Here is a 13587-nt window from a genome sequence, read left to right as displayed (position 1 = left end):
CGGATGCCTACGCCGTAATAGCTACCTGCATACCAAATTTCAGCCCGATCCGTCCAGTAGTTTGAGATATGCGTTGATAGATCAGACAGTCAGTCAGTCACCTTTTTCATTTTATATATTTAGATATTTAGATTTTAAATTTACTTTATAAAAGTTATGTAGAATTAGCGAAATATTATTTCACAATTTTATATTGTCATCATAACTTTTGAAATCTGATAGGTATTATTATTATGAAATTTTGATAATAGTAACGTATATATAAATATCGATAAATAAAAAATGAAATTAATTGTGGCATGTACCCGTTATCTACATTAAAATATATATCGATATATATTTTTCGTTATTATGTAATGTTACTAGCTGATGCCCACGACTTTGTACGCGTGGATAAATCCACAAACGAAAAAATGGCGAAATGGTTTATGAAAATCCCGTGGAACTAATCGATTTTCCGGGATAAAAAGTAGCCTGTGTCACTCTCTAGGTCTTTAACTATACCCATGCAAAAAATCACGTCGATCCGTTGCTCCGTTGCGAAGAGAATGAAGGACAAACCAACAAACAAACACACTTTCACATTTACGATAGGGGTACAATAATAGGGGTAGTTATTTAATTTTTGTCTTTTTAAACAACGTATCTTTTGGATATCTGCGTAGAAATGAATAAAAATAAGAAAGTTTTAGAAAGTAAATGGTTTTATTTCGTCAAATCATTTAGTAAAAGTTGTTATAAGGTTCTCAGTAGAGGTAGGGTCCCCTGCAGCCGCAGCCGCAGCTGCCGGCAATGGACACTCCGCCAGCGGCTGGCACGATGCCTCCGAACTCCACGGCGCCCAAGATCGGCACCTGTCCGGCGACCAGGGTGGTACCAGCGACCGGCAGTTCACCGGCGACCACTACATCGCCGATGCCTTCGCCGCCGTAAGCTGCGCCGCATCCGCCGTAAGCGAGCGGAGCGCCGAGACCGAGTCCGTAAACACCGTCAGCGAGGCCGTAAGGGCCGATACCGAGTCCGTAGGGAGCGCCCAGACCGTAAGCGCCGACACAATCGCCGGCATAACCGCCGAGATAACCGCCGTAAGCTGGGCCAATGAGCTCAGCGCCGCGCAGGTACTGACCCCATACATTCTGGAACATCGAAAAACAATTTTATTTATTGGCAAAGACATGTAACATATTAGGTTACTAGCTTAGGCTCGCGACTTCTTCCGCGTAGACTACACAAATTTCAACCCCCGATTTCACCCCCTTAAGGGTTGAATTTTCAAAAATCCTTTCTTGGCGGATGCCTACGTCATAATATCTATCTGCATGCCAAATTTCAGCCCGATCCGTCCAGTAATTTGAGTTGTGCGTTGATAGATCAGTCAGTCAGTCAATCAGCTTTCCCTTTTATATATTTAGAAGATGAGTTCTTAAATCCTTAACAAACTCATTCTTTGTTCAAAAACTTAGTTCGTGAGGCATTTTTAACTGATCTTATTTTAATTTAAATTAACTGAGTACTTAGTACAATAATTTCACTTACCTGTACCAAGCAAGCTTGGACGCAGAGCAGCAGAACAGCGAAGGAGTTCATGTTGTAGTGTTTGTATTGTGCAGACACGAGGATACAATGATCGGACTCAACTAGGGAATGCTTTTATACCAACTGCATTTCATATCTTAGGATGTAAATTCAGTATTTCGAAAGCTTTTAAAACGTGTGACTCATTAAACTATTTTTAAATTTTTTAAAAACCTGGTTTGTTTGAAAATGGTTTCCTGTGCACGTTTACTTAATTAAATTTATTGAATAATAATTTCCTTTCACTTACTAACATACAAATCAAATGTTCTAAAAGTCACGTTTTATCGTACAATATGTTATTACATAAATATTAATCAATAATCACTACGTAGTAGAAATACTGTAATAATAATGATAAGGTATTCGTCTATTTTTATATAAAAGACAATAAATTCGTTTATGACCCATTCTCAAGTTTAAACTCCAAGAATTAACAATCCAAAATGGTCTTCAAAGCCGTACTCTTCGTCTGCGCTCAGGCTCTTGTGATGCAGGTTCGTAGACAAACCAAACTTACCAAGTACCAAAAACGAGCTTATAAAGTTCATGTAAGTTTATATAAGATGACAGGTACTTGACCATTTTTGTGTTGCTTGCAGTCCATCTCCGGACAGTGCATCGGCGCCGGCTGGGCTGGGGCTTCATGGGGCGGTATTGGGGCTCCGTGGGGCGCTATCGGCGCTCCCTGCGGCTGCGGCGCCGAGTGGGTCGCCACTCCCGCGTTCTCCGGCGGCGGCCTCCCAGTGGCCAGCGCCTCCGCTATCCCACCGAACGGAGTTTCCGTGCTATCTGAGAACGCTTATGCAGGAGAGCTCGCTGTCCGCGGCGCTCTGCCGTTCTTGGGAACTGTGGGTCTAGAGGGCGTCGTGCCGACTGCTGGTGCTGGTGCGGTCGCGTACGGTTGCGGCAACGGAGAGGTCGCTATGTTGACTGAGGGTGCTGCTGGTATCGCTGGCCCACTCGGCTATGGCGCCGCTATTGGTCCCTTCGGCTACGGCTATGACGGTCTGGGCTGTGGCGCCGCTATTGGTCCATTGGGTTACGGCTATGATGGTCTGGCCCGCGCTGGCTGCGGGTGCGGACGTGCTTTCATCTAAGAAGTCTAAGAAGAATGACGATGTTTCACTTAAACTGATCAATAAACTGAACTGAAGAATTTATTTATTTATTTTATTTATTTACTTAGTACTTATAATTGTCTACTTTTGAAATTGGGGTATTACTTATGTATGTCATGGAATCCATGAAAAAGGAACGTTTTATGAAAAGAAGAAAAGAGTGGCAATGACATGCGTATTGCGTAGTCGGTGGTCGCCACTCAGAATGGAAGACTCGCATTTTATCATAATATTAGCTAGGTTAGATGGTTGGCGCAGGTGTCGCTAAAAGGGGTGGCGTGGAGGCGACTTAGGTAGGGCTAGGTTAGGTTTATCTAGTTACGACGTGCTGATGGTTTCTATGTGCAATAAGTGAGAGTTACGGTGGTTTAATTGAGAGTAGTGCATGTCATTTGGTAACACATGAATATTGTTAGTAATTGCAACCTGATTTTTTATGAAAGTAGGTAAATCCTGACTTATCCAACAGGTTATTTAAAGTACTGAGAACTGTCTGCAAAGAACATTGATTAAAGTACCTACTGTTTAGTTATTGCATTTGTGCATTTAATTTGAACTAGAGGAAGCCCGCAACTTCGTCCGCGTGGATTTTTAAAAATCCCGTGGGAACTCTTTGATTTTTCGGGGGTGAAAAGTAGCCTATGTCCTTCCCCGGGATGTTAAATAACTTTGTACCAAATTTTGTCAAAATCAGTTAAACTTTTGGGCCGTGAAAAGCTAGCAGGCAGACAGACACACACATATCGGCAGAGGATTAATAATGATTATTGGTCTTCCTCCTTGTACTCGCCGCTCAATATACCTAAGTCATTGTATTTATTGCTGGTAGGTAATGTATCTCTAGAAAACTAAAAAAATAGCCATTTTTTTTTAATTTATTGATCACGTTAATTTTCAATATACCTACATTTAAAATACACAGTTCGCCATCCTCTAGAAACTGTTGAAGTTTATGTGAGGATGGATTTGAAACAGCGAAATTTGATACAAATACAGTTTGCATCCTCTGGGGAAGGACATAGGCTACTTTTTATCCCGGAAAATTAAGGAGTTCCCAAGGGATTTTTAAAATCTAAATACACGCGAACGAAGTCGCGGGCATCAGCTAGTAGTTTTATATAGGTAATATCTAACAATTCAAATCAATTCTCAAAGATACCCTAACAGTTAGTATAGTTTTTTGGCATCTATCTATAAGTACGCGACAGGTCGAGATAGCAACCGGAGAGGGAACGTCCCGCACCATTGCATAGTTCGTGCGCTAACCCGGTGCGGTGCTCATACCCCTATTGCCATCTCAACCTGTCGCTTAGCAGGTTAAAAAAGGTATTCTCCAGGTCTTTGACTATACCCATGCCAAAAATCACGTTAATCCATTGCTCCGTTGCAACGTGATTGAAGGACAAACCAACAAACAAACACACTTTCGCATTTATAATAAGGGTGCAGATTACTTAACTTAATAAAGTTAGTTTTATTAAGTCGATATTTAACTCATTCGATGTCATACGATAAGGCAAAATTTTTGCAAAATAATTTTGATCATCCCCCTGATTGTGTAAGAAAAACGTATTCATCGTTATCGTAATCGTCAAAAAATTCTGCCCTTTGCTTGGTTGATTCGCTGTTTACATTTTTTCACAGCCAACCAAAGGGCAGAATTTGTTGACGATTATGATAACGATGAATACGTTTTTCTTACACAACTGAGGGGACTGATTAGAAAGAGGCACTGGATGGCGCTGGCACAAGACCATGGCGTGTGAAAGTCCCTACAACAGATCTATGTCAAGCGATGGACGTTTAGCCGTTGATAGTGATGATGATGATGATGAAAAAGTTTGAAAAAGGAACATAAACGTTAATGAAGTAAAAACTCAAAAATTTCAGATAATGCTTTTATTTCGTCAATCATTTAGTACGAGTTGGTATAAGGTTCTCAGTAGAGGTAGGGTCCCCTGCAGCCGCAGCCGCAGCTGCCGGCAATGGACACTCCGCCAGCGGCTGGCACGATGCCTCCGAACTCCACGGCGCCCAAGATGGGCACCTGTCCGGCGACCAGGGTGGTACCAGCGACCGGCAGTTCACCGGCGACCACTACATCGCCGATGCCTTCGCCGCCGTAAGCTGCGCCGCATCCGCCGTAAGCGAGCGGAGCACCGAGACCGAGTCCGTAAACGCCATCAGCGAGGCCGTAAGGGCCGACGCCGAGTCCGCAGGGAGCGCCCAGACCGTAGGCATAATCGCCGAGATAACCGCCGTAAGCTGGGCCAATGAGCTCAGCGCCACGCAGGTACTGGCCCCATACATTCTGGGACATCAGAAAACAATTTTTTAATTAGGTTTTTACATACATGAAACAACAAGGTTTATGACACGATTTAGTTTAAAAAATAATAATAGAAATATTATTAACAAATAATACATCAGCCGTATTATCAGTACGCATATTATAAATGCAAGTGTCTTTCTTTGTTGGTTAATTTTTTGGTCATTTTTGGACAAAATTAGTATCTTCTTATATATCTACCTAAATAATTTCCCTTACCTGTACCAAGCAAGCTTGGACGCAGAGCAGCAGAACAGCGAAGGTGTTCATGTTGTAGTGTTTGTATTGTGCAGACACGAGGATACAATGATCGGACTCAACTAGGGAGTGCTTTTATACCAATTATAGGATGTAGATTCAGTATTTCGAAAGCTTTCAAAACGTGCCTATTAAAGTGTTTTAGAAATATTTAATTTTCAATAATCATGTTATTCAAGTTATCAATTGGTTATTGCATATTTTCGTATTAAGTGCATACCTAGGAACCTACTGACATACAAAGCAAATCTTCCAAAGGTCACGTCTCATCGTACAATATAATATTATGTACAACTATTTTACTATTTACGTAAGAAATGCTATGGTGATAAGGGATTCGATTGATTTTGTATAAAAGCCAATAATTTTAATTTTCATACCATTCTCAACTATTAATTTGAAGAATAAACAATCCAAAATGGTCTTCAAAGCCGTACTCTTTGTCTGCGCTCAGGCTCTTGTGATGCAGGTTAGTAAACAAATCAAATTAATTTTAACATGTTAACAAAAACGACTTATAAGATAACGTAACGTTTTATAAGATGACAGGTATAGTATGCGACAGGTCGAGATAGCAATCGGAGTATTATCATAATTGTTTTGTTTCAGTCCATCTCTGGACAATGCATCGGCGCCGGCTGGGCTGGAGCTCCGTGGGGCGGTATCGGGGCTCCGTGGGGCGGTATCGGCGCTCCCTGCGGCTGCGGCGCCGAGTGGGTCGCCACTCCCGCGTTCTCCGGCGGCGGCCTCCCAGTGGCCAGCGGCTCCGCTATCCCACCGAACGGAGTTTCCGTGCTATCTGAGAACGCCTATGCCGGAGAGCTCGCTGTCCGCGGCGCTCTGCCGTTCTTGGGAACTGTGGGTCTAGAGGGCGCCCTGCCGACTGCTGGTGCTGGTGCGGTCGCGTACGGTTGCGGCAACGGAGAGGTCGCTATGTTGACTGAGGGTGCTGCTGGTATCGCTGGCCCACTCGGCTATGGCGCCGCTATTGGTCCCTTCGGTTACGGCTACGGCTATGATGGTCTAGCTCTCGGCGGATGCGGATGCGGACGTTACATCTAAGAAGTCTAAGAAGAATGACGATGATTTTACTTAAACTGAGCAATAAACTGAACTGAAGCATTTATTTTGGTTTTACTATACTATCATGCAAATGGATACGAACCCACTTGCACTCTATACACAATTCTTTATTTACAAAACATAACTGGCGTGACCTTCTTTGTCCATAAATTCCTTTTTTACTGCATAATAAAAATTATGAAAACTTTTGTAAAACGCTGAAGAGCATTAAAAAGACTTAAGTATTAATAATAGTCATCTAATTGCTTAGTTACTTTTGAATATATATTTTGCTGGTTATTTATGTCTGTAAAAAATTTGAATCAGCAACACATTTTTGGTATTAAAATATACCTAGCTTTGGCTACATATACTAAGCTTATTCTCCATAAATAAATTTCTAAGAAAACTCTTGAGATAAATTAATCGTACTTAAATCATAGGGGATTATTTCAGAAACAAAGAAAATTGTGATCACTTGTAGGTTACAATACAAGTGTATACCATATAACTTTGGAGAACGAAGTGAGTTGGAAAACCTGACAAAATATATTATAGTGGAGTCAATGAAGCCTTTTTATCGGAAGTCCTCAGTAACAGCTCTGATTTTGATGTTTTTTTTTAACTTTTGTTTTTTACTTATGTATTACTAGCTTATGCCCGCGACTTCGTCCGCGTGGACTACACAAATTTTAAACCCCTATTTTACACCCTTAGGGTTGATCTTTAACTATGAGATTTTAACATAAATGAGCTTAATAAAATATGTCATACTGCTAATTGCAAAAATATTAACTACAAAACTTCTTTATAGACACTTCAAAACTGACAGACTTTCAAACAAACCTCAAACCCCTATTTTACCCCTATAGGGGTTGACTTTTGAAAAATCCTTTCTTAGCGGATGTCTACGCCAAAACATCTGCATGCTGAATTTCAGCCCGTTGCGTCCAGTAGTTTGAGCTGTGCGTTGATGGGTCAGTCAGTAAGTCAGATATTTTTGTGTATTTGCATAATACTTATCTAATTTCTAAACTTCTTAGTTAAAAAGGAGATCTTCACTATCATTATTTGAGAACATTTCACGAAGTCACATGTTTACAAAACTAACATAAATAAAGAATAGACGCCCGCCCCACCGCGCCCACACCACCACTAGATGGACGGACGACATCAGACGAGTCGCAGGGAGCAACTGAATTCAGGCGGCGCGGCGCAAGACCGTGGCGTGTGGAAGTCCCTACAAGATACCTATGTCCAGCTGTGGACGTCTATTGGTTGACGATGATGATGATGTGCTAGAATAGTGACCTCACAACCACTAGGTGGACAGACGACATCTAACGAGTAGCAAGGAGCCTCTGGATTTAGGCGGCGCAAGACCGTGACACGTGGAAGTCCCTACGAGAGACCAATGTCCAGCAATATACGTCTATTGGTTGATAAATAATTAAGACGATAAAAAATAGACAGGCATAAATCCTATAAAACACTACTCAATACTACATGATGAAAAAGATTTCTGTCAAAATCGCTTATGATTTTTTTCATTTTATCCTACTGATAGCTCAACTAGTTTTATGTGTTAGGGACACAATGGTGATCCGATAATCATGATCATCCTGTCGCCGGCTCACTACAGAGCACGGGTCTCCTCTCAGAGAGAAGGGGTTTGGCCATAGTCTACCACGCTGTCCTTGTGCGGATTGGTAGGCTTCACACACCTTTGAGAACATTATAAAGAACTCTCAGGCATGCAGGTTTCCTCACGATGTCTTCCTTCACCGTGAAAGCAAGTGATATTTAATTAAGTACTTAAAACGCACATAACTCCGAAAAGTTAAGAGGTGCGTGCCCGGGATTGAACCCCTGACCTCTAATTCAAAGGTTGACGTCCTCCTAACCACAAGGCTATCACAGCTTCAGTGATAAACAAACGTAAATAAAGTAAAAACTCAAAAAGTTCAGATAATGGATTTATTTTGTCAATCATTAAGTAGGAGTTGCTATAGCGTGTTCAGTAGAGGTAGGGTCCCCTGCAGCCGCAGCCGCAGCTGCCGGCAATGGCCACTTCACCAGCAGCTGGCACGATGCCTCCGAAATCCACGGCGCCCAAGATCGGCACCTGTCCGGCGACCAGGGTGGTACCAGCGACCGGCAGTTGACCAGCGACCGCTACATCACCAATGCCTTCGCCGCCGTAAGCTGCGCCGCAACCGCCGTAAGCGAACGGAGCGCCGAGACCGTAAACGCCGTCAGCGAGGCCGTAAGGACCGATACCGAGTCCGTAGGGAGCGCCCAGACCGTAAGCACCGGCACAATCGCCGGCATAACCGCCGAGATAACCGCCGTAAGCTGGGCCAATGAGCTCAGCGCCGCGCAGGTACTGGCCAAATACATTCTGGAACATCGGCAAACAATTTACAATTACGGCATTTGTTTATATATATTTACTAGCTTATGCGAGCGACTTCGTCCGCGTGGACTACACAATTTTCAAATCCCTATTTATCACACAATTAAGTGTAAAAATAATAATAATTGGATGGCTTAGTACCAGAATTATTAATTGAAATCTGTTATTTTAAAATGAAATACGAACCTAGATTATTTAACAGAGCTTTTTTCAAACTACTTAAGTAATATGATTTTCTAAATAACCAACTCCCATCAGCGACGTTCCCACTAGATTATGACATGGGGTTATTCAAGGGGCGCACCAACAAATTCCTAAAAGGCCGGCAACGCATTGGCGGCTCCTCTGCAAATGTTCATGGGCGGCGGTAATCACTTAACATCAGGTGACCCGCCTGCTCGTTTGCTCGCTATATCTATTTAAAAAAAAATCCCTTACCTGAACCAAGCAAGCTTGGACGCAGAGCAGCAGAACAGCGAAGGAGTTCATGTTGTAGTGTTTGTATTGTGCAGACACGAGGATACAATGATCGGACTCAACTAGGGAGTGCTTTTATACCAATTGTAGGTATATGCAACACATTATGTAAAGTTAGACGATTCCGAAATATTGACGTGTCTATCTAAATGTTTTCGATAAGAATTAAATTAGATTTAATGCTATAAAATGCTAACTTTAGTAACAGAGTAACATGGATTTGTTATCGAAAGCATATTGAAACATTTTGATTACTGACATACTAACCAAACGATGTAAATAATTGTAATAAATATTTAATAATCTAATTTAATGCAATATTACATTGTAAATACCTAATTCAATTTTATCTTATATGTTCAAATAATGTACTAAATCCTATTGCATGTTTTTTGGAAATAAGGCTATTTTTATTTTTATTTTATTTTTTTAACCAAAATTACACGTCACGTGCCTACAAACGATAATTACCTAATTCCTCAATAAAATTCTTTTTCAAAACACTCTAAATGATAAGGTTTTGATTACATCCAATTAGTATAAAAGGTTATAATTATTTTTTGGATTTATTCTCAAGTTCAAACTCGAGGAGTAAACAATTCAAAATGGCGTTCAAAGCTGTACTTTTCGTCTGCGCCCAGGCTCTTGTGATGCAGGTTGGTAAAATAATATACTGATGCAATTCAATTCAATTAATTTTTTTTTAATTCATTATAGGCGCACGTTTGACCACGATCGCACCTGATGGGAAGTGATGATGTGGCCTAAGGTGGGACGCGTTTGTCTAGAAGGTGCCTATTCACTCTTGTTTTAAAGATATCCGGATTATAATTGGCAGGAAACACTGATCTAGGAAGAGTATTCCAGACCCTAGCCATGCGTATAAGCAATGATGATGTACCTGCTGTATGTAGCTGTACCACGCCAAGCTGGCATACAGATATCTTAAACATACCTACTTAACAATCTATATATATAAAATTCAAAGTCCTGACTGACTGACTGACTGACATAGATATCAACGCACAGCCTAAACCGCTGGTCCTAAAGACATGAAATTTGGAGGGTCTATTCTTTGTGAAGAGTAGGTATCCACTAAGAAAGGATTTTTTGAAATTCCACCCCTAAGTGAGTTAAATGGGGGATGGAAGTTTGTATGAAAGTCGGTCATTTTTCAAGTTATTTGCATGAAAATTAGTATTTGGGTTTTCGGTCACAAATGAAGAAAAACGTGTTTCAGGATTTTTGAAAAATTTGCCCATAAGGGTGGTAAAATAGGGGATGTAAGTTTGTATGGGAAAGTTTTAATTATTGATATTATAATTGACTCGAAATTTGGAAAGTAGGTTTTTTCTTGAGGTTAGGTGTCAGCTAAGAAACGACTATGAGAAAATCCCCCCTCCCCCCCTAAAGGAGTGAAATGAGGGTTGGAAGGTTATATGTGTTACTCGGTGCTGTTCAGAGTGCGCGTCCTGATGTTATAATGTTTGTTTCTGAAATAAATGCCATTTGTTTCCTGTAGGCCACGCGACCGAAGCCGCGGGCAGAAGCTAGTTAATAATAAGTACAAAACAAAAAAAAATGTTTTTCGGTTAATTGAAATAAAATTAGGTTGCTAAATAGATTTTCAATTTTGAATACCTAGCAATTTACAATTAACATGCAAATTAGAACGAAACAAACAATAGTTTTAATTTTGACTAGCTGATCCCCACGACTTCGCCCGCTTGGATTTAGCTACTTGAGGATCCCGTGGGAATTTCTTAAAATCCTTTTATAAGTGTGGCTCTACGTTCTAGAGAGAGCCTATATAACAAATTTAGCAGTTTAGCCTGTATTGTCTGTCAGTCAGTCATGGTACGGTTTTGTTCAGATTACTTTTTTCAAGTTCGTTCCGAATATCTAATTATTATTTTAATGATTACAGTCCATCTCCGGACAGTGTATCGGCGCCGGCTGGGCCGGGGCTCCGTGGGGCGGTATCGGGGCTCCGTGGGGCGGTATCGGCGCTCCCTGCGGCTGCGGCGCCGAGTGGGTCACCACTCCCGCGTTCTCCGGCGGCGGCCTCCCAGTGGCCAGCGGCTCCGCTATCCCACCGAATGGAGTTTCCGTGCTATCTGAGAACGCTTATGCAGGAGAGCTCGCTGTCCGCGGCGCTCTGCCGTTCTTGGGAACTGTGGGTCTAGAGGGCGCCATGCCGACTGCTGGTGCTGGTGCGGTCGCGTACGGTTGCGGCAACGGAGAGGTCGCTATGTTGACTGAGGGTGCTGCTGGTATCGCTGGCCCACTCGGCTATGGCGCCGCTATTGGTCCCTTCGGTTGTGGCTACGGCTATGATGGTCTGGCTCTCGGCGGATGCGGATGCGGACGTGCTTTCATCTAAGAAGTCCCGATGACGATGTTCTTACTTTAACTGATCAATAAACTGAAATGGCAATTATATTTTTTTTTCATTCATCACTACACTTATCACAACCCTTATTATAAATGCGAAAATGTGTTTATTTGTTGGTTTGTTGGTTTTTTGGTTTGTTGGTTTGTCCTTCAATCACGTCGCAACGGTGCTACGGATTGACGTGATTTTTTGTATGGGTATAGACAAAGACCTGGAGAGTGGTAAACATACATTTTATCCTGGAAAATCAGAGAGTTCCCACGAGATTTTTAAAAACCTAATTCCACGCGGACGAAGTCGCGGGTATCAGCTAGTTCATTATAATTCCCACTTACACTTTGTGTTTATTTGTCATTCCTATCTACCTGGTGCTTATTGCATAGTACATATAATGTGTTTTAGGAACTTTCGTAAAACGCTATGAAAGTTCTTTCTATATAATTCAGGCAAGACATCACGTCTTAGTCTTGATAACATCACACATTACTTTTGATCATCTGAGTAAGCAGGTAATTAATTGCTGGCAATGTGTCTCTAGATAAAATATTTAAAAAAACGGGCCAAGTGCGAGTCAGACTCACGCACCGAGGGGTCCGTACTACAGTCGTATTATTTTGACATTTTGCACGATGAATCAAAAACTATAATGCATAAAATTAAATGAAAATCTGTTTTAGAATGTACAGGTAAATCCCTTTCTTATGATACCCCACTTGGTATATTAATTTTAATTTGAGAGTTGAAAATACTAATTATTTGTTCATGACCACATTTTAATGTCTTTTGTGATGTAACCACAAATTCACGGTTTTCGGATTTTTTCTCTTACTTGTGCTATAACGCCTACCTACCTGCCAAATTTCATGATTCTAGGTCAACGGGAAGTACCCTATAGGTTTCTTGACAGACACGACAGACAGAGAGACAGACAGACAACGAAGTGATTCTAAATGGCGCCGTCCTATTGTCATCGGTCGCGCGATGATGCGATGTGATTTCATCGTGCGATGAATAGACAATATGAACGCATCGCATGATCGCGCGATCTTCAATAGGACATTCAGTAAAACACAGTTTGTTTGAACGCACGGGACGCGCGATCATTTTCGTCGGACGCACGCATCATCGCACGAGCGATGATAATAGGACGGCGCCATATAGAATCACTTCGTTAGTTAGAATCACTGTTTATCGATTACAACTTAGCCATTGACTGCGATCTCACCTGATGGTAAGTGATGATCCAGTCTAAAATTGAAGCGGACTAATTTGGACGGGGTAGGTATAAAAATGATTATTAAACCTATACGCCTTATTAATTTTTACACGGCAACGTATCGGAACACTAAATCGCTTTTCGGCACTGTTTCGCTCGTACGGTGGTAACTAATTACGGCCGAAGCCTCCCACCAGACCCCCATGTAGAATATCGACTGCTGACATGTAACTTTGCGCTGATTTTCTATACTTTGAAACTTAAAATTGACCATCGCTTCTTCGCCAATGAGTCTTCTAGCGCGACGATCCACCGTATCAATGCATCAAGTTGATATTTGGCAAAGCCATGCTATAAAACATGGCTGCAGTAATGGATTTAGGTTTTAAAAATCCTGAGGAAACTCTTTGATTTTCCAGGATAAAAAGTGGCCTATGAAAGCTGTGATAGCCTAGTGGTTAGGACGTCCGCCTTCTAATTGGAGGTCGGGGGTTCGATCCCAGGTACGCACTTCTAACTTTTCAGAGTTATGTGTGTTTTAAGTAATTAAATATCATTTGCTTTAACGGTGAAGGAAAATATCGTGAGGAAACCTGCATGCCTGAGAGTTCTCCATAATGCTCTCAAAGCTGTGTGAAGTCTACCAATCCGCACATCTTCTCACTCTGAGAGGAGACTCGTTCTCTGTAATGAGCCGGCGATGGGTTGACCATGATGATGATGATGAACATCTCCGGA

General features: G+C 41.7%; 6 protein-coding genes across 6 annotated transcripts; 3 read left to right on the top strand and 3 right to left on the bottom strand.

Annotated features, from left to right (window-relative positions):
- Positions 1-682: 682 nt before the first annotated feature.
- LOC117994820 (chorion class CA protein ERA.1-like) lies at positions 683-1689 on the bottom strand. The gene is made up of 2 exons (XM_034982792.2): positions 1537-1689; positions 683-1136 (listed from the first exon to the last, which is right to left on the bottom strand). Exons 1-2 carry the CDS (start codon positions 1585-1587, stop codon positions 747-749), a joined length of 441 nt encoding a protein of 146 aa, XP_034838683.2. The 5' UTR covers positions 1588-1689; the 3' UTR covers positions 683-746.
- A 229-nt stretch (positions 1690-1918) lies between these two features.
- On the top strand, positions 1919-2738 carry LOC138402208 (chorion class B protein PC10-like). The gene is made up of 2 exons (XM_034982774.2): positions 1919-2072; positions 2178-2738. The coding sequence occupies exons 1-2, from the start codon at positions 2022-2024 to the stop codon at positions 2673-2675; spliced, it is 549 nt and encodes a 182-aa protein (XP_034838665.2). The 5' UTR covers positions 1919-2021; the 3' UTR covers positions 2676-2738.
- A 1842-nt stretch (positions 2739-4580) lies between these two features.
- Positions 4581-5399, bottom strand: LOC117994817 (chorion class CA protein ERA.1-like). Its single transcript, XM_034982788.2, has 2 exons — positions 5245-5399; positions 4581-5007 (listed from the first exon to the last, which is right to left on the bottom strand). The coding sequence occupies exons 1-2, from the start codon at positions 5293-5295 to the stop codon at positions 4636-4638; spliced, it is 423 nt and encodes a 140-aa protein (XP_034838679.1). The 5' UTR covers positions 5296-5399; the 3' UTR covers positions 4581-4635.
- A 191-nt stretch (positions 5400-5590) lies between these two features.
- On the top strand, positions 5591-6407 carry LOC117994808 (chorion class B protein M2410-like). The gene is made up of 2 exons (XM_034982776.2): positions 5591-5752; positions 5893-6407. Exons 1-2 carry the CDS (start codon positions 5702-5704, stop codon positions 6343-6345), a joined length of 504 nt encoding a protein of 167 aa, XP_034838667.1. The 5' UTR covers positions 5591-5701; the 3' UTR covers positions 6346-6407.
- A 1901-nt stretch (positions 6408-8308) lies between these two features.
- On the bottom strand, positions 8309-9358 carry LOC138404304 (chorion class CA protein ERA.1-like). The gene is made up of 2 exons (XM_069508024.1): positions 9200-9358; positions 8309-8746 (listed from the first exon to the last, which is right to left on the bottom strand). The coding sequence occupies exons 1-2, from the start codon at positions 9248-9250 to the stop codon at positions 8363-8365; spliced, it is 435 nt and encodes a 144-aa protein (XP_069364125.1). The 5' UTR covers positions 9251-9358; the 3' UTR covers positions 8309-8362.
- A 374-nt stretch (positions 9359-9732) lies between these two features.
- Positions 9733-11678, top strand: LOC138404300 (chorion class B protein M2410-like). Its single transcript, XM_069508012.1, has 2 exons — positions 9733-9894; positions 11166-11678. The coding sequence occupies exons 1-2, from the start codon at positions 9844-9846 to the stop codon at positions 11619-11621; spliced, it is 507 nt and encodes a 168-aa protein (XP_069364113.1). The 5' UTR covers positions 9733-9843; the 3' UTR covers positions 11622-11678.
- The last annotated feature ends 1909 nt before the right edge of the window (positions 11679-13587 follow it).

Source organism: Maniola hyperantus, chromosome 27, assembly GCF_902806685.2.
Source record: "Maniola hyperantus chromosome 27, iAphHyp1.2, whole genome shotgun sequence".
NCBI lineage: Eukaryota > Metazoa > Arthropoda > Insecta > Lepidoptera > Nymphalidae > Maniola > Maniola hyperantus.
The sequence above is the reverse complement of the archived record's forward strand: the minus strand, read 5'-3'. Positions and strand labels throughout refer to the sequence as shown.